The sequence below is a fragment of the Danio rerio genome, chromosome 9, assembly GCF_049306965.1.
Source record: "Danio rerio strain Tuebingen ecotype United States chromosome 9, GRCz12tu, whole genome shotgun sequence".
In the NCBI taxonomy this organism is placed as follows: Eukaryota; Metazoa; Chordata; class Actinopteri; order Cypriniformes; family Danionidae; genus Danio; species Danio rerio.
In genome coordinates this window covers 50,766,999-50,787,995 of record NC_133184.1, presented here as the reverse complement: position 1 = coordinate 50,787,995, position 20,997 = coordinate 50,766,999, and the positions used below count along the sequence as shown (strand labels likewise).

The 20,997-nt window shown below is 35.3% G+C and overlaps 2 protein-coding genes across 4 annotated transcripts in view; one reads left to right on the top strand and one right to left on the bottom strand.

The window, feature by feature from the left end:
• stk39 (serine threonine kinase 39) overlaps nucleotides 1-2,380 on the bottom strand; it is a 129,478-nt gene extending 127,098 nt beyond the window's left edge. For both annotated transcript variants that reach the window (XR_012385650.1, XM_002667521.8), the window contains exon 1: nucleotides 2,144-2,380. Coding sequence is in view for 1 of the 2 variants with exons in the window: in XM_002667521.8 (XP_002667567.7) it covers nucleotides 2,144-2,369 (226 nt within the window). In the remaining variant the exon portion in view is untranslated. The remainder of the gene's footprint in view (nucleotides 1-2,143) is intronic.
• A 6,082-nt stretch (nucleotides 2,381-8,462) lies between these two features.
• The window catches only part of cers6 (ceramide synthase 6), a 63,930-nt gene continuing 51,395 nt past the window's right edge, over nucleotides 8,463-20,997 (top strand). For both annotated transcript variants that reach the window (XM_688191.10, XM_073913211.1), the window contains exon 1: nucleotides 8,463-8,731. In XM_688191.10, the coding sequence (XP_693283.4) occupies nucleotides 8,562-8,731 (170 nt within the window). In that variant the 5' untranslated portion in view covers nucleotides 8,463-8,561. The remainder of the gene's footprint in view (nucleotides 8,732-20,997) is intronic.

Genomic DNA, 20,997 nt, shown 5'->3' with positions numbered 1-20,997 from the left:
TTTGAAGGGGCTTAAAAATATAATAAACCAATCATGAGCATTGGTAAATGCAGTAGAGATAATACAATAAAATAAACAGTGTTTATAGTTTATTCTGGAGCACAAATTGAATAATAAAATGTAAACTAACATATACATAAATACATTTAAGCTATTTTTAAAGTTACAAACATTATAATTTCTTGTGAATGCTTTAAACTGGCTTAAAATTCTTATATAATCACAGGCCTAAAAATGCATGCAGATAATAACATTTTTGAAGTCAATATAAAAAAAGTCAACTAAAAATAATATGCATTTTGTATAATAATTTAATAAATTATAATATTTTTTCATAGACAGGCAGACAGATTAACATGAAGAAGTTTAATAACAAAATTATATATATTAAAAAATAATAAATAATAAAACACAATTTATATCTTTAAAAATGTTGCAAATACATAATTTGGACCAATGTTGTTATTATAAACATAAATAAATAAACAAAAAAACATTAACTAAATTAATATGCACATTTTATTTTTTAACAATAATTTAATACATTTTAGTAATATTTTAATAGATAGACAGAAAATAACTAAAATTATTTACAGTATTTTATAATTTAATAAATGAATAATATTTTTTCATAGACGGATGGACGGATGAACGGATAGATAGATAGATAGATAGATAGATAGATAGATAGATAGATAGATAGATAGATAGATAGATAGATAGATAGATAGATAGATAGATAGATAGATAGATAGATAGATAGATGTTAACTAAAATAATATGCAAAAAATTAATAATACTTTAATACATTTTAATAATTTTAGACAGACAGACAGATATACATTAACTATAACGTGCTATTTTTATTTTTTAATAATAATTTAATAATACAAATTAATAATTTTAGACAGACGGACAGACAGTTAGATAAACATTAACTAAAATAATATGCTATTTTTATTTTTATTATAATTTAATACATTTAAACAATTTTAGACAGACAGACAGACAGACAGACAGACAGACAGACAGACAGACAGACAGACAGACAGACAGACAGACAGACAGACAGACAGACAGACAGATAGATAGATAGATAGATAGATAGATAGATAGATAAAAAACTGTGTAAATAATTTAAGGCCTTGTTAAATGACAATAACTTAAATGTATCAAAAAGACACATATTTTCACATCTTCTTGTACTCTTCTCAATGGTGTCAATATAAATATCTAGTTCCTTAAGTATTACTAAGAGGTTTCTGATAAGCTCAATTTAGAACCACAGATATAAAATAATTAATGCGTATAAATAAAAGCTTGATATGTTCGTGTTACTTCTTGTCACAGTTCAAAAAGCCTGAAACAACAATCGAGGTAAAGTTGGGTTTACATTCACACAGGGTTTCTCCTTAACAATATAGCTAATTTTTTTTAAAGTATGCCTTGGAAATATTAAATATGAAAATCATATTAGCAGCCAGTGATTATCAAAGCACAACAATGTTCACATTCAATTAAATAGTGCTAATGCTCAATTTCAGACTGAAAAAAACTGATTCAAAGATGGTTTTGTGGATTTACCTTTTTTTTTAGTTAAGTTAATGGGATGTAAATTAATTGGGGCTGAATTTGAACAAACAAATTAAGTTGAACATTGCTAAATGTTATTTGTTTGTTTAACTTAAACATAAAAACCATCTGCAACAATTGTGCAGTAATTTTTAGGTTTAAGTGAGATAAAGTTGACTTTACTTACACACATTCAGGGTTTCTCCTTAATAATATGATTTCATAAAAGTATGCTTTGCAAATTGTAAATAGTGAAATCATATTAGCAGCCAATGACAATCAAAGCACAACACTGTTTACAGCCAATTAAACAGTGCTAATGTTCAATTTCAGACCTAAAATACAAAGTAGCACGGTAAACAATACAGGGACCTTGTCACAAGTTGTCACTGCTCAAAAATGAGCGAATGCGCAAATACAAAAGCAACTTTACCTCAATGACACACTGTGCAGCACTTGTCACATCCGCATTGCATTACTGCACATATGGGCAAAAAAAGCCGGTAGGCCCAAATCCAAAGCAGCAAACTGCAGCCACTAACGGGCTTCAAATCCATCAGTAAGTACCCACCGATCACCTCCTGGAGCTCGTACGCCTCCTTGACGATGGGCCAGCCGGTGGTGGGCGCGGGTTGCGGGGACTGGAGGGCCGCCGGGGAGTCGCTGTGCTCCGCCATGGGTCTGCCGTGAGGGTCGCTCCGCTGCTGGATCACATTCACTACCGCCTGCGACGAACACATCCGGAGAGACACATCGCGAATCCTACTACAGCTAGGGCTGAGCTCATGCATACTCATTCGGGCGCGATGACGTCTCCACAGGCGTGCTCGTGAATATTCAGTAGAGGTATGAATATGCAGTAGGTCGCGGTGACGTTGGTGGGTGACCTTCGAAGGAGCGTCTGTTTTGATCTGTTCATTGTTTTGTTGTTGTTTACACATGATTGCAAAATAATACAGTAATGACGTATATTAGGAATATTGTTCATGTTTAATAAACCTTGCCTATGAAGGTATTAACATCATTGTAAATAAATAAATGCCTTCCAAAGCTATTTCAAAAGCCTTTGTTTTATAATTATTTAACAACAACAAAAATATTTGCTATTTATATGAGACAACCACAACAAAAATATTATTAATAATAATTAAATAAATAATAAATACATATAAATAAATAAATACATATCCAAACAATAGTTACATATGTATATTATTATATGTATGTATGTGTGTGTGTGTGTGTGTGTGTGTACATATATATATATATATATATATATATATATATATATATATATATATATATATATATATATGTGTGTGTGTGTGTGTGTGTGTGTGTGTGTGTGTGTGTGTGTGTGTGTGTGTGTGTGTGTGTGTGTGTGTATAAATATCCAAATAATAATAATAACAACAACAACAGCAACAACAACAATAATAATAATAATAATAATAATAAATAATAAATAATAAATGTATGTATGTATGTATGTATGTATATATATATATATATATATATATATATATATATATATATATATATATATATATATATATATATATATATATATATATGAATATATATATATGAATATATATATATATATATATATAATATTTCAAAACTGTAAAAAACGTAATATGTATGTAAAGAAAAGCATATACATACATATACATATATATACATATGTATAGTTATATATATTTAGTTTTGATATAATTATTATAATATATACGGATAACTAGCATGTACAGTATAAATATAAATAATAAATAAATTAAAAAATTTAAAAGCCCATCATTTCAAGAGACACTGGGTTTAGTTTTCCAGCAGGTGGCGCCATTAAATAAGATTTCACAGCCAAAATCACCAGTGACAAGTGGCCCTCGTTAGCTTATTTTATGCTTTTATTTTGAAATTGTTGATGGAGTTTATTGCCAACAGACGCACTGTCGGGCATGGGCAAAAATACATTGAAATGTTTTTTTAAATAAAATACCAAATACCTCAATTTTGTATGTTTTGAAATGAAGTACAAAATGCCAAATACCTAAATTTTAAATGTAACAAAATAGAGTACAAAATACAGCATCCACAGCAAGAATCAAAATAAAATACTGTATTTTGTATTTTGAAAATACTACAAAATACTTTTACAAAAAAGCAAGAGTTTTTATTCGCAAACTTTCCATAAATATGCCTATTGGCTCAATCCTTTCACCATTAAACTGATTTACTGAAGTAAACAATGATTAAGAATAACAGAGCAAATTTATGTCAGCTTCTCTGTACCTCATTCACCTCTACTATACATGAGGAAGTATTTATAAAAAATAAAAAAATTTAACTTGTATAAGTTTTATTCGTAGCTTACATAAACTTGTTTTTGTCTTTGTTTTCCTGCTAGGGCTGTTTTGGCGGCTTCGTCGGTTTGTTCATTATCAAATAATCCAGCATGTCCTGGGATCCAGCAGAAAACTATATTTTAAAACTTTCCCTGTAGTTTGTTTACTTTGATAAAAAGGTCAATAATAATGGAATGCTTCAGTTTAAATGTTTCAATGTTTGTAGACAAGATTTTAAATCAGAATAAAATATAAAATTATGTTCCAAAGCTAAAAATAGAGTCTTTCCCAGCTTGCAAAATTCAAGTGGCTCAAATCCAGCCCACACCATACTCTTACATCCGGCCCACATACCACATGGAATTATGCAATTGGGCGGTCCGCTCCTGTTTGCCAGATCTGGGCCACGATTAATCCAAAGTAATATCACATATCAGCCAGAATTCACCAATTGAACCAGAACTGACCCTATTCTGGGCCACAGTTTGCTGTTATTCTGACCCACACACTGAATGGAATGATGGCTCCAGGGCAGTCCGCTCCTGTTTGTCAGATCTGGCCACAAATAAGCCAAAGCAATACCACATATTAGCCAGAATTCAACCAAATAAACCAGAACTGACCCTATTCTGAGCCACAATTTGCTTTTATTCTATCCTAGATCTGGCCTGCATCTTCTGAGTGTGGCAAAGTACAAACATCCCAGCATGCATTGCAGTATGAATACATTCTATAGCTTAGTTATGCTTCAGTTTTCATTATTTGCTTTTAATTCTGCTGTTTATGTTGGCATTGTTGATTTTGTCACTTTTATTATCCTGTTTGTGAGTTTTGTTCGCTTGTAACATTGTTGAGGTTCATACACTGATTATTGATGTCTCTGTGAGCAGAAGTTGAACCGTAGAATTGTTTTAGCTTATAAACCTTCATAATTCTGTGGCATGTGCGAGCATGTTATTAGGTTACTTTTAATAATGGATTAAACATTAAACATCACAGGTTGTGCCTCACTTCATTTAGTTTTTTTTACCTGTTCTTAAAAGTTACAGCAGCCCAAATTAAAAATTTATATTAAGAGGTTCAGGGCTGGCGTCGCAGTGGCTCAGTAGGTAGTGCTGTCGCCTCACAGCAAGAAGGTCACTGGTTTGAGCCTCGGCTGGGTTAGCTGGTGTTTCTGTGTGGAGTTTGCATGTTCTCCCTGCATTCGCGTGGGTTTTCTCTGGGTGCTCTGGTTTCCTCCACAGTCCAAAGACATGCTGTACAGGTGAATTGGGTAGGCTAAATTGTCCGTAGTGTATGAGTGTGTATGGATGTTTCCCTGAGATGGGTTGCAGCTGGAAAGGCATCCGCTGCATAAAACATGTGCTAGATAAGTTGGCGGTTCATTCCGCTGTGGCGACCCTAGATTCATAAAATAACTAAGCCGAAAAGAAAATGAATGAATGAATGAGGTTCAGGGCTAAGAGCCCAACTAAAGCAAATATTTTTCTCCATGATGGTGACTTTAGTCTATGTGGTTCACATATTTTAAGATAACTGGGCCACATTTGCCACATTTTCTCTGGGCCACTTTAGGCTCAGATCCACATAGCTTACTGTGCTGAATATTTGCCAAAAGCGGCCCACATATGTTTTAAGGTAACTGGGCCACATTTTCCATATCTTCTCTGGGCCACTGTAGGCTAACAGCTGCATTAGCCAGAGTTTACTGGTGCTAAATATTTGCCTAAAGTGGCCCACATATGTTTTAAGATAACTGGGCCACATTTTCCATATCTTCTCTGGCCCACTATAGGCTAACAGCTGCATTAGCCACCCACATAGCAAAATTTCTCTGGCCCAGCTCTGGCCCACATGCCGCAGTGAATTACGGTACATGACTGGACCAAATCTGGCTTCCAGACAAGGGCTAAACACCTACCATATTTGGGCCAAGTCTCAGCCAAGTTTATATCTTATAACTGGGCCTGAACTGGGGCAGATAGGTTGGTGTGTCACGATTGCAATCAAATTGATAAACCCATGGAGTGATGCGCTTTAGGCACACTATGGGCATACTTTTTCTCAAAGTGACCTGATTGGTAGAATTTTTTTCTTTACTCAAAAATTATTTAAATGTATTTTAAATGTGGGTCAAGACTGGCCAAACTCACGTGGCCCACTATTAATTTGTAAAATCTGGTCCAGATACTACATTTTACATCTGGCCCAAATCTAGTGTACCGCCTTAAAGATGGTGCCACCTCTGCCAAACCCGGGCCATGTTTGGCCCACATGCTGTATGCCAATGCCGGATGAATGCCTGCTGTCCCAGCTTTATGCCAAATCTGGGCCAGAATTCTTAGCTACTAGGGCAAAGTTTACTGGTGCCGAATATTTGCCAAAAGTGGCCCACATATGTTTTAAGATAACTGGGCCACATTTGCCATATCTTCTCTGGGCCACATTAGGCTCACATCCGCAATAGCCAGAGCTTACTGTGCCAAATATTTGCCAAAAGTGGCCCACATATGTCTTAAGGTAACTGGGCCACATTTGCACATACACGTGTGAGCCACTTTAGATTTAGACCCAGATTACTCTTAAATGACTATGCCACATTTTTGCCAACTGTGGCCCACATATGTCCTCCATCATTTGGGCCAAATTTATAATTTTCCACATGGGCCACATTAGGCTCACCTTCAGATTACAAATTAACTGTCGTAAATATTACTCAAAGTATGAGTAAAAAGACCTTTCAAAAGTACTCAAGATTAGTGGGTATTACGCTGTAAAAAGCTGATGCGTTTACATGTAATTTGTGCATGTGTGTGTGTAAACGTAACATTCTGTAGTGCATCTAGTTATTGCCCAGCAGGCACACAATGTCATAAGACATTACTTTTAGGTTAGATTTAGGTTGTTACGTCAGGTGACCAAAATTCAATTTCTAGCCAAGGATAACGTTGTTTTGATGTCTAATAACGACATCACATGACGTTGATATTTGGTCAATTTTAGGTCGTTAAAAGTGACCAAAATCCACAGTCATGCCAACATCTTAAACCAACGTCATATTAACGTCAAATACTGACATTTATTCATCAGGTATGGCAACCAATATCTAACATCTGATAAACGTCATAGTTGTACCGTCCACACAACATCAAGCTGTAACATCATTAGACATTGATAATTGGTTGGCTTTAGGTTGGACGTTGAACATCGATGCTGGCCTGACGTTGAGCTCTGCTGGGTGTTTAAGGCCATTTTGATCATCATACAATAAACATCTATCATCTTCTCATCGGTGACATGCATCTAAACAGTCTCTGGGTCAATGCGTGTAAAGATTTTGGACATCTTCTTTGGAAATTTTTAATGCTCCGAAACAGTTTGCCGCAATTATAAATCGCCCATGTCTTGAGGTAGTTCATTATGATGCGATTTACCTTCTATGTGCGATCTGATTGGACAGGAATCACATGATTGGTTTTTCCAATCCCCATAGACAGGAAATAATAGAGTAGTGACTGCAGGATGAAGGAAAGTTGTGGGGTAAAAGTAGCACTAAAAATGTACTCGAGAGAAAGTAAAATTGCACATTATTAAAACTAATCAATTACAGCAATTTAAGAATTTGTAATTAGTTACTTTACACCACTGATTACAGGTAAATAAATCTATAAAATTTATTTTTGTTAACTACAGTAAAGCTAAAATGAATCATAAAATTAGAAAACTTGTCTTGTCGACTAATTAAAGTAGGCTGACAATCAATTAAATTATAACAATTCATTCATTTTCCTTCGGCTTAATCGCTTTATTAATCAGGGGTCGCCACAGCGAAATGAACTGTCAACTTATCCAGGATATGTTTTACACAGCGGATGCCCATCCAGCTGCAACCCAGTACTGGGAAAACCCAAACACACTCATTCACACTCAAACACTACAGCCAATTTTTTGTTTACTCAATTCACCTATAGCGCATGTCTTTGGACTGTGGGGGAAACCTGAGCACCCCCACCAACATGGGCAGAACATGCAAACTCCACACAGAAATGCTAACTGACCCAGTCGGGACTCGAACCAGCGAACTTCTTGCTGTGAGGAAATATATTTGGTACATTTTGGACCATCCTACAAGCTAAACCAGCTAAAAATAGTATTTCAAATGTCACTAAAAAGCAGTATTTAAATATCATACTTTTGGAGAAAAAAAAGAACCACCCTTTTCACCAGGCTGGCTACGGGCCAGGGATTTGAATAGTGTAAAAAAAAACGTACTATGAACTGTTCATTTAAAGTGTAGCATAAAAAGTGTGATGCAGTGGAGATAATGCGGTTTAGTAAATAATGGCAGAATCATATTTTTATTTCCCCCGTCTGTTCCTTTAAGAGACGGCTGGGTGATTGACACGCGCGAGAACCAATCAGCGAAGCGAAGGAGGCGGAGCGAGTCGTGCGCGTTCCACTTCCCTACATTGGGAAACAGCGGAGACTCTGAACAGAAACGGGCGGTGCATCATCGCCAACATCATCATCATCATCACTACCATCACCCTCACACTGGACCTGCAAAAGATCCAGCCGTGAATAAAAGACTGCACCATTGGTCTCCACATTATTAGCACCAACACACCATCGGATCCGCTGGAAATGGCAGGGATTCTGGCGTGGTTCTGGAACGAGCGCTTCTGGCTCCCGCATAATGTAACCTGGGCTGACTTGAAAAACACAGACGATTCAACCTTTCCCCAAGCCGAGGATCTCTATCTGGCGTGTCCTTTAGCATTCTGCATGTTTATGATCCGACTGGTCTTTGAGAGGTACGTCCACTGTCCCTTCTTCTTCATCATCATCATCTTCATCCCCATCATCTATGTTGAAGGTGCTGCTGGTTTATATAGTGATGCTGATGCTGATGATGATCGGACAGCTTTGTGTTCCTTCCTTCATATTGGCTTTGTATCTTTATATGAAGTAGCACAATGACAGAACGCATTATGGGCCATCTTCTGCAATAACGATGATGAAAGTAGGTCAGGGCATTTTGTGTGTGTGTTGTTTTTAGATCGGTCTTAGGTGTGTCAGCTATTTTGGGTTATGCGTGAAGGCTTTTGTGGCTGATTTAAAGTTTGAGAATCTCCCACAGACTCCCACAGCAGCACTGGGGTATGGTCACGTTAGTCTATGGGGCAAGTTGTCACAAAGGAAACCTTGCTTTCTTTGTATTTGTTTTTATTTTTGTGATGTTGCATAAAATGGAAAGTGTTTATGTTATGCATTATATCTTGCAAATTTATGAAGCATTAAATAACTATTGTGGTTTATTTAATCCAGCAAAAGGTGACTGGTATATAATTTTGAGTCCTCTTATTTATTAAAAACAGCAAAAATAGAAAGAATAAACAAATTAATATGTTTCATATTATGCATGATATTGTGAAAATGTTAGAAACATTGATAAATCCACCACAGTTTTTTTACATCTGCAAAAGGTAAAAAATCATAATTTTAAAATCAGCAAAATTAGAAAACTATATATATATATATTAAAAACTATAATGTTTCCAGATTATGCATTATGCAAATTTATGAATCAAAATAACCATGACGGTTTATTAAATTCAGCAAAAGGTGACTGGTAAATAATATCGAGTCCTATTATTTATTAAAAACAGCAAAAATAAAAGAACAAACAAATTAATGTTTCATAATTTATACATGATATTGTAAAAATGTAAGAAACATTGATAAATCCACCACCGTGGTTTATTTACATCTGCAAAGGGTGAAAAATCATAATTTTAAAATCGGCAAAATTAGAAGAAAATAAAAACTATAATGTGTGTTTTCCGATTATGCATTATATCATGCAAATTTATGAAGCAAAAAATAACCATCACGGTTTATTTAATTCAGCAAAAAGTGACTGGTATAATTTCGAGTCCTCTTATTTATTAAAAACAGCAAAAATAGAAAGAATAAACAAATTAATGTTTCATATTATGCATGATATTGTGAAAATGTAAGAAACATTGATAAATCCATCACAGTTTTTTTACATCTGCAAAAGGTGAAAAATCATAATTTTAAAATCAGCAAAATTAGAAGAAAAAAAAACTATAATGTTTTTTTAGATTATGCATTATATCATGCAAATTTATGAAGCAAAATAACCATGACGGTTTATTTAATTCAGCAAAAGGTGACTGGTATAATATCGAATCCTCTTATTTATTAAAAACAGCAAAAATAGAAAGAATAAACAAATGAATGTTTCCTATTATGCATGATATTGTGAAAATGTAAGAAACATTGATAAATCTCCCACCATGATTTATTTATATTTGCAAAGGGTAAAAAAATCATAATTTTAAAATCGGCAAAACTATAAACTATTAAAAAGACTATAAAGTATGTTTCCAGATTATGCATTATGCAAATTTATGAAGCATAAAATAACCATGACGGTTTATTAAATTCAGCAAAAGGTGACTGGTAAATAATATCGAGTCCTCTTATTTATTAAAAACAGCAAAAATAAAAGAATAAACAAATTAATGTTTCATAATTTATACATGATATTGTAAAAATGTTAGAAACATTGATAAATCCACCACCGTGGTTTATTTACATCTGCAAAGGGTGAAAAATCATCATTTAAAAATCAGCAAAATTAGAAATTATTAAAAAGTCTATAAAGTATGTTTCCAGATTATGCATTATTTTATGCAAATTTATGAAGCATTAAATAACTTTAAAAATTTATAACGTAAAACACATATTAATGTTTTATATTATGCATGATGATATTGTGAAAATGTAAGAAACATTGATAAATCCACCACTGTGGTTTATTTACATCTGCATAAGGTGACTGGGACTGGGTATAGTTGAAACACAGGGAGAGTTGTAACACCACTAATTCCACAAATCAGGGATGAGAGGGGTCATGTAACATTTTCAGTTTCCTCAGGTTAACTTAACAATTACACATGGAGATTTTTCAGTCAGTCTAGCAATCTCTTCTGAAGCTACAACAGAAAATCGAATTCTGAGTTAAGAAAGTAAAAAAAATAACAAGATAATATTTTGTTTAGTAACGTTGTAGATGATGTTGTATGAGTCATATCAGGTCAAACTGTAGTTTCTCTAGTAAAGAATGGTGTATCAACCTCCTGCTAATTTCAAAGCACCATGCTAATACAGCTAGCTAAACAATGAATGACAATAGCGAGGTAAGTTGAAACACATGTTTTGAAAGTGTACAAACACTTACACACATACATATGAATGTGCATATACAGACATGCACAAACAAATGCACTTGTGCATGCACAAACACACACAATATGCACATACACTTCTAATATTCACATATATTGTATTGTTGCAGTGATTTATTTACAATAAAACTGTTGGTGTGGCACATCACCTGTAGTACCCTTGTGCATTTTGTCTACCTGTTACAACTTACCCCAGTATGTGTTACAACCTAGCCTAGTAGTGGGGTAGGATGTAACAAATGACCACTTTGTGTTTGTCATCATTTCACAAAGTCTGTGATATAGTTTAAGAAATTTAAATCATTGACGTTTGTAGTAGACAAATGTGGGTACTTTTCCTTAAAGTTTCAGTCATGTAGCTAAAGAAAATGTAGTTTTAGGTGCTAAAGAAAAATTGTGCTACAATCATCCCTGGTGTCCCCTATATCATTTTGGGGCATCTTATTGAAAAACTTCTTATTGAAAAACATGCAAATATATATAAAACAGGCAAATCCACCATTGTGGTTTATTTACATCTGCAAAAGTTTCTGCTATATGCTTATATAACTCATAATTTTGGGTGATCTTATTTAAAAATAGTACAAATAGAAAAGATCAGTTCAATATATTATGCAAATGTCTGAAACTCTGATAAAACATCATTGTGGTTTATTTAAACCTGCAAATGATCACTGATCTATGTTTATATTAGTCATAATTTTGGGTGATTTTTAAAAAAACATTAAAAATAGAAAGAATAAATGTCATGGCTGTCAGTGACCACCTGAGGGCGCCATAGTTCAACGGACTTAGAGTGAACTACAGCGCCCAAGAACTACAAGTCCATACATACCACGCGCATTACACCCGGTCCACGTACACTGATTTGCAATCACAGCTGTGTCTGTTTACCGTTGATTACCTGGACTATATATTCAACCATTCATCCTTTGTTTGTCAGTTGGTCGTTGTCTTCCTTGTGGTATGTGTTTCCTGAATCCAGTCTTGTATCTTGTCATCCTGTATCCAGTTTTGTATCTTATCCTAGTTGTCAAAGTCTAGTTTTCGTTTAGTCTGTTTGAGTTCGTGGTTTGTTTGTTTTGTTATTTTGTACTTTGGATTTTTGTATTTTTTTGTCACTGTTACTGCACTATATTAAATCTGCACAGGGATCCTTCACCTTTTTTTTGTTCTTGTTTTGATCACCATACCGTGACAAAGTTTCAGTATGTTTCCTATTTTGCATTATATTATGCAAATGTTTCAAATAAAATAAAATCACATTTATTGTCACATCATCAGCAGCACGTGTGCTATAATGAGTGAAAAGCTCCAGACAGTGCAAATATGTGCAAATACAATGACAGTGCAAAATACAACAACATACAATAGCATACTCGCAAAAAAAAAAACAGGACAATGTAAAATTGGCAGTGGCAATTGACTGTGCAAATACAACGCGCAACGTCCGACCCTTCCTATCTGAATTCCCTTGTTCAAGCTCTTGTTCTCTCCAGACTGAACTATTGCAACTCTCTACTAGCGGTGCTTCCAGTTAACTCTATCAAGCCTCTTCAGCTGCTTCAGAACACAGCAGCACAAGTGGTCTTTAATGAACCTAAAAGAGCATGTCACTCCTCTGCTCATTCGTTTGCACTAGCTGCCAGTTGCTGCTCGCATCAAATTCAAAGCTCTGATGTTTGCTTACAAAGCGATTTCTGGTTTTGTTCCTTCTTATCTGCTCTCACTTCTGCAGATTGTTATGCCCTTCAAAAACTTTCGTTCTGTAAATGAATGTCTCCTCGTGGTTCCATCACAAAGAAGGAAAAAATCACTTTCCCGAACTCTTGCATTCAATCTGCCCAGTTGGTGGAATGAACTCCCTAACTGCATCAGCATGGCAGAGTCACTCGCTGTCTTCAATAAACGACTAAAAACTCCACTATGGAGTCTCCACTTTTCTTCCTAATCTGCAAATATATATATATACATACAGACAGTGCAAAATACAACAACATACAACAGCATACTTCCAAAAAAACAGGACAATGTAAAATTGGCAATGTTGACAGCAATATGTACAATGAATAGGTGTACACATATTTGTAACATGTGTAGCATGTGCACGTTTGAAGCATTGTGGTTTATCTAAATGAAGGTGACTGGTAAATGCTTATATAAATCATAGTTTTGAGTTGTCCTTTTTAAAAACAGTAAAAATTGGAACAAAAAAATTTGTCAGGATGTTTCCTAAGAGTATGCATTATATTATGCAAATTAGGGCTGCACGATGGTGGAAAAATCTAACATTGCAATATTTTTTATTCTGCGATATATATTGCGATGTTAATACAATTTCACCAGATGACTTGAATACCTCTATTTGGATAGAATTGATTATTTCAGACTGATTGGGATGATTCTGTAGGGGAGAGCATCTACATATCATCTAATAAACAATCTATAAATACAATAAAGGAAAAGATATTATATAATAAAATGTTTAGTTATTTTCCCAGTCTAACAGTATTCAGGTTCAGTAATCGAATAATAAAAATAATTCAATCAAATTAATCGTAATTTAAGTTACAAACGGTACAATTTCTTATGCCTGAATGTTTTTTAAATCATTACACAATGTAAACTATAATACAAAATCAAGGCAACACAGCAGCTCAGGGGTTAGCACTGTCGCCTCACAGCTAGAAGGTTGCTGGTTCGAGTCCTGGCTGGGCCAGTTGGCAATTCTGTTTCCCTCAGTCCAAACACATGTGCTATAGTTGAATTGAATAAACTAAATTGGCGGTTCATTCCGCTGTGGCGACCCCAGATTAATAAAGGGACTAAGCGGAAAATGAATGAATAAAATTGGCCGCAGTGTAAACGTGTGAATGTGAATGAGTGTGGATGTTTCCCAGTACTGGGTTGCAAATGGAAGGGCATTCGCTGTGTAAAACATATGCTGGATAAGTTAGCGGTTCATTACACTGTGGTGACCGCTGATGAATAAAGGGACTAAGCCGAAGGAATGAATGAACATTGCATATCCTTCTAAGAGACTATTAGCAAGTGATCACATTTCGATATCGATGCTGAAACTATATATTGTGCAGACCTAATGCAAATGTATGAAACTTTGAAAAAGCACCATTGTGGTTTATTTGCACCTGCAAAAGATGACTGCTATATGTTTATATAAATCACAATTTTGGGTCATCTTATTTAAAATTTTTACAAACATAAAAATAAACGCCATGGCCTACATTTCTAAGAGTCTCATGACCTACATTTTGCAGTTCATCACACTGTTGATTTCCTGAATATGCTGATTAAATATGTGCTGCAATATTTCAATAGCTGTTAAGAATGAAAATATACCTCTCATCGATATTTTCACATGCATTATTGTACTTATGATTAAAACTTAAATAATATAGTCTTTCAACCATCGTCTTATTCTTACTGAGATGCATTTATTTAGGGAAAAATGCGGTATATTATTAAACATTATTATATTGTATATTATTCATTTTCTTGTCGGTTTAGTCCCTTCATTTATCAGCGGTCGCCAAAGTGGAATGAACCGTCAACTTATCCAGCATTACATAGCAGATGCCTTTCCAGCACTGGGAAACACCAATACACTCTCACAATTACACACACTCATACACTACGCCCAATGTGACAGTGCTAACCACTGAGCCACCATCCCTTCAGTGGATTCATTAATTCATTCATTTTCTTTTTTGGCTTATTACTTTATTAATCAGGGGTCGCCACAGCGGAATAAACCGCCAACTTATCCAGCATGTTTCTACGCAGTTTATGTCCTTCCAGCCGCAACCCATTCCTGGGACAGGGACAGACACTCACTCACACTCATACACTACGGACAATTTAGCCTACATAATTTACTTGTACCGCATGTCTTTGGACTGTAGGGGAAACCGGAGCACCCGGAGGAAACCCACGCGAACGCAGGGAGAACATGCAAACTCCACACAGAAACGCTAACTGACCCAGCTGAGGCTCAAACCAGCGACCTTCTTGCTGTGAGGCGACAGCACTACCTACTGCGCCACTGCGTCGCCCCTTCAGTGGATTATACCACTAAATTAATTTTGCGATATGATCTTTGACATCTGAAAAGTGTTTGCTTTCGGTGTCACAAAAGCGCTGTTTTTGCCATGTTCCCTGTGGGACGGCGCAGTGTCAGGTTTGGTGTTTATGTATGCCAGAGACCATCTGCTCTTCACCTTCATCTGTCAGAGTTCTTCACATCTCTCCAGCTGAATTTTGCTCTTCATAGTTAAAATATGAAATATTCTGTCAGGATCTCCTCTGGGAGTCTGGAGAGGATGACGGATCTTCTAGCTTTTCTTTTATTATAATGGTTAGTGTAAGAGGATAGTTCACCCAGAACTGAAAATTCTGGAATCATTTACTCTCCCTTTACTTGTTTCAAACCTTTGAGTTTCTTTGTTGAACAGAAAAGAAGATATTTTGAAGAACGCTGTAGACCTTTAACCATTGAGTTCCATAGTTTTTTTTTTTCTACTACTGTCAATGGTTAAAGGTTTTAAGCTTTCTTCAACAAATTATTTTGTCTTTAACAGAAGTAAAAAACTTGTAACGTTTTGAAAACACTTAATTGTGAATAAATAGTGAGTAAATATTCACTTTTGGGTGAACTAACCCTTTGTTGATGACTAGGAGTGAGAAATCGTGACGAAAAGTAGTGTTGTTTTCAATAATTCATTCATTCCTTCATTTTCCTTCGGCTTAGTGTCTATTTCAGAGGTCGCCACAGTGGAATGAACCAATGAATAAATGTGACATTAAAATATGCTTATAGTTGGAGACAAGTCTTTGTCTGAGTGAGTGAAAATTCTGGCAACATGTACTCATCCTTTACTTGTTTCCTTTATGAGTTTCTTTGATGAACAGAAAAGAAGATATTTTTAAGAATGCAAGTCAATGGTTACAGGTTTCCAGCATGGTTTTTGTTTTTCCTACTATTGAAGTCAATGGTTACAGGTGTTCAGCTTTTCTCTACATATTCTTTAACTGAAGAAAGAAAGTTTTTGGAAACACTTGAGAATGAGTAAATAGAGAGTAAATATTCATTTTTGGGTGAACTAACCCTTTAATGTTGAGGATGAGGAGTGTGAAATACTGATAAATTTTATGTTGTTTTTTTTAATAATGATGAACGGTATGTTTACTGAGGCTGTTTATGTGCTAGTCTTGCCTAATTTAGGCTTGTTGTGAATAAATAAATGTGACATTAAAATATGCTAATAGTTGGAGACAAGTCCCGGTCTAAGTGAGTAAAAATTCTGGCATCATTTACTCACCCTTTACTCATTTCTAACCTTTATAAGTTTCTTTGTTGAGCAGAAAATAAGATATTTTAAAGAATGCTGGAAACCTGTAACCATTGACTTATTTGTTTTTCCTGCTATTGAAGTCAATGGTTACAGTTGTTCAGCTGTCCTCAACATATTCATCTATCTTTAACAGGAGAAAGAAGCTTTTTAGGAAACACTTGAGGATGAGTACATAGTTAATATTAATTTTTAAGTAAACTAAGCCTTTATTGTTGAGGACTAGGAGTGTGAAATACTGACAAAATTAATGTTGTTTTCAATAATGATAAACAGTATTTTACTGAGGGTGTTTTTGTGCTAGTCTTGCCTGATTTAGGCCTGTTGTGAATAAATAATTGACTTCAAAATAAGGTAATAGTTGGAGACAAGTCCCTGTCTGAGTGAGGGAAAATTCTGGCATCATTTACTCACCCTTTACTTGTTTCCTTTGTGAGTTTCTTTGTTGAACAGAAAAGAAGATATTTTGAAGAATGCTGGAAACCTGTAGCCATTGACTTACATTGTTTTTGATTTACCTGCTATTGAAGTCAATGGTTACAGGTTTTTAGCTTTCGTCGACATATTCTTTTATCTTTAACAGAGGAAGAAACTTTTTAAAAACACTTGTGGTTGAGTAAATATAAATTTTTCTATGAATTAACCCTTTAATGTTGAGAACTAGGAGTGTTCAATACAGACAAAATTAATGTTGTTTTCAATAATGATAAACATTTTCACTGAGAGTGTTTTTGTGCAAGTCTTGCCTGATTTAAGTTGTGAATAAATGTGACTTTAAAACATGGTAAATGTTGGACTATTTAAACCTTTTTAAGTTTCTTTGTTGAAGAGAGAAGAAGATATTTTGTAGAACGCTGGAAACCTGTAATCATTGACTTCCATGGTATCTCCTACTATTAAAGTCAATGGTTACAGGTTTTCAGTTTTCGTCAACATATTTTTTAACAGAAGAAAGAAAGTTTTTATTAACACTTGAGGATGAGTACATGCTTAGTAAATATTCATTCATTTAATATTGAGAACCAGGAATGTGAAATACTTACAAAACGTGTGTTTTTGTGTAAGTCTTGCCTAGTCTAGGCCTGTTGTGAATAAGTAAATGTGACTTTAAAATAAGCTAAAAATTGGAGACTATGACTATTTTAACTTTTATGAATTTCTTTATTGAACAGAAAAGAAGATATTTTGAAGAATGATGAAAACCTGTAACTATTCACTTCCATGGTACTTGTTTTTCCTGCTATTGAAATCGATGGTTACAAGTGTTCAGCTTTCCTCAACATATTCTTTTATCTTTAACATAAGAAAGAAACTTTTTGGAAACACTTGAGGGTGTGTAAATATTCATTTTTGGGTGAACTAACCCTTTACTGTTGAGGACTAGGAGTGTGAAATACTGACAAAATTAATGTTGTTTTCAATAATGATGAACTTTATTTTTACTGAGGGTGTTTTTGTGCTAGTCTTGCCTGATTTAAGCCTGTTGTGAATAAATAAATGTGACTTTAAAACATCGTAAATATTGGACTATTTAAACCTTTATAAGTTTCTTTGTCGAAGAGAAAAGAAGATATTTTGTAGAATGCTGGAAAACTGTAACCTTTGACTTGCATGGTATTTGTTTTTCCTACTATTGAAGTAAATGGTTACAGGTGTTCAGCTTTCCTTAACATATTCTTTTATCTTTAACAGCAGAAAGAAGCTTTTTGGCAACACTTTAGGGTTAGTAGAAACTAAGTACATTTGAATACCGCCGAAGCCTATTAATTACTACCCATCTCTGCTAATACTGCATATATAGGACTGATTAAACTAGATATATATTAAAAAAAAAGATCAGTGTTACTTTGACATCACTGGATTTCCTCTGTGGAAAGAGGACACATTATGGTCATCTTTCTGTGTTGTAGAATCGTTATAAATGTTTATGATGAGGAACAGCCCATTCATGGCATTTCAGCTCCACAAAGCAAACAGAGTGCAGGCCGCAAATCAATCTGCCCGCTGACTTCATAACCTTTCAGCTTTATATAAGAATCATTTCCTAAGCCTTTTCTGCACTGCATTGCATTTTCACTCATCTTGGGAGGGCTCTTAATTGGATGAGATTATTAATTAAGTGGCGAAAGCTCATTAAAATTGTCTGCTGTCACCTCCACTTCCATCTTACTTCTCATGTACAGAATTTGAAGACAAGGTCATGGTTTTTCAGTTCATTTCGCATCAATATCAAGAATCATTTGATGACTTATTTAAGAATTACAGTCACTAAACTAAACTAAAAGAGTACTAAACTACTCTTTAATTGTCTTTTTAACTCTTTCTACTTTGCAACTTTACTTTAAATCATTAGGTTTTATCCATTTGTGGACAAGATGTTTTTAGTTTGAAGAATTGCGTTTATGGTCTGTTTTCTTCAAAAATCAACGATCTTCATTGCCTGATTGATATATGATCTAAAGTGAGTCTCTGAATGTACAAGAAGCACTGCATTAAATGACATTTTCCACACCATGTTTTTAAGATATCTTCAATGGAGTTTCTGTGCTCGCCTTCTGATCCTCATGGCGAGTGCATGTACTAGTCACAGTGCTTCACTTTTTCCACATTTGTCTATGTTACAGCCTTATTCCAACATGGATTAAATTAATTTAATTTCTCAAAATTCTACACACAATACCCCATAATGACAATGTGAAAAAAAGAAATGATTGCATATTTATTAAAAATAAAAAACATCACATGTACATGAGCAGGGACGCTGGCCACCACGGGCCCTCTGACAAGCAAAGTGTGGTGTAAAAGGAAGGGGGGGGGGGACAATCGGGGATGAAAGTGAAGGGGGGGGGGGTGAATCATGTATAAAAGGAAAAAAAAACACGGGGGTCGGTAGTTCTAGTCGGGGGGGGGGTAGAGGTTGGGGGTGGTAATCGCAGACGAAAGTGAAATGGGGGTTGGGGGTACTGGGGGGTTTTGGTGCAGGGTTCGTGGATGTAAGTGAAGGGCTTGTGGGGTTTGGGGGAGTTAGTCACTGGCCCTTGATAATGTCTCTATCAACCTAAAATCAATCCCCTCAATGTGTGGGCCCTTAAAAACATCCTAACTCCCCCTCCTAGCGGTGCCCCTGGGGGTCGGTGATGCTTGTGAACACTGGGGGGGGGGGTGTAATCACTGATGAAAGTGAAGTGAAGTGTGTGTGAGTGTGTGGGGGGGGGATTAGGGTTGTGGTGTAGGATTCTTGGACGTAAGTAAAGAGCTGCGTGGGGGGTGGGGGCTTGATAATGTCTTTAGGTGGCCCCTCAATGTGCCCCCCCCCCCCTCTCTCTAGCGGCGCCCCTGAACGTCAATATGACGTTAGTTTAGATGTTGGCTCAATCTAAAATCAACCTAAAATCAATCTAAAATCAACCAAATATCACCGTCAAATGATGTTACAGTTTGACGTTATGTGGACGTTACCACTATGACGTTTATCAGACGGGTATTGGATTTTGGTTCACATACATGACGAATAAATGTCACGATTTGACGTCAATAAGATGTTGGTTTTAGATGTTAGCTCGATGTTGGATTCAACACAACCTAAAATCAACCAAATATCAATGTCCAATGATGTTACAGTTTAATGTTGTGTGGACGTTACCACTATGACGTCTATCAGATGTTGGATTTTGGTTGCAATACCTGACGAATAAATGTCAATATTTGACATCAAACATAAGTATTGACAGCCTTTGCTGTGAAACTCTGAATTGAGCTCAGGTAAGTTCTGTATCTACTGATCATTCTTGAGATGTTTCAGCAGCTTAATTGGAGTTCACCTGTGGTAAATTCAGTTGATTGGACATGATTTGAAAAAGGCGTACACCTGTCTATAAGGGCCCAGGGTTGACAGTGCATGTCAAAGCACAAACCAAGCATGAAGACAAAGCAATTGTCTGTAGACTTCCAAGACAGGATTGCCTCAAGGCACAAGGCTGGGGTAGGTTCCAATGAGCACAGTGGCCTTCATCATCCATAGTTGGAAGATGTATATCTGATGCTGGGTCTGTAATCAATAGTTTTTGACAAGTTATTGTATTTAAATTATAAATATTTAAATTACCTAATTAACTTTTTTCTGTATTTCATTTAAAGCATATCTTAAGTAGCTTGTAAAATGAGTTCCGGCACGAGGTTTGGGAAACGTGTGGAGTTGCAATGAGCATTCGTATCGTTTAAAGCTTATGGTGAATAATCTACTTTTCAAGCTATTTGGACAAACATATGTGTATATATAGTGTATAGACCATCATATTGGGGTGATATAAACACTCTCAGTCCTTTTTTTTAATTTAACAACATAAAAACGGTGGACCAATAGGAGCGGTTTTCAGACCGACCGCAACTTTACGTAGGAGTGCGGTCCCCCCGCCCACCGAATTGATTGACAGC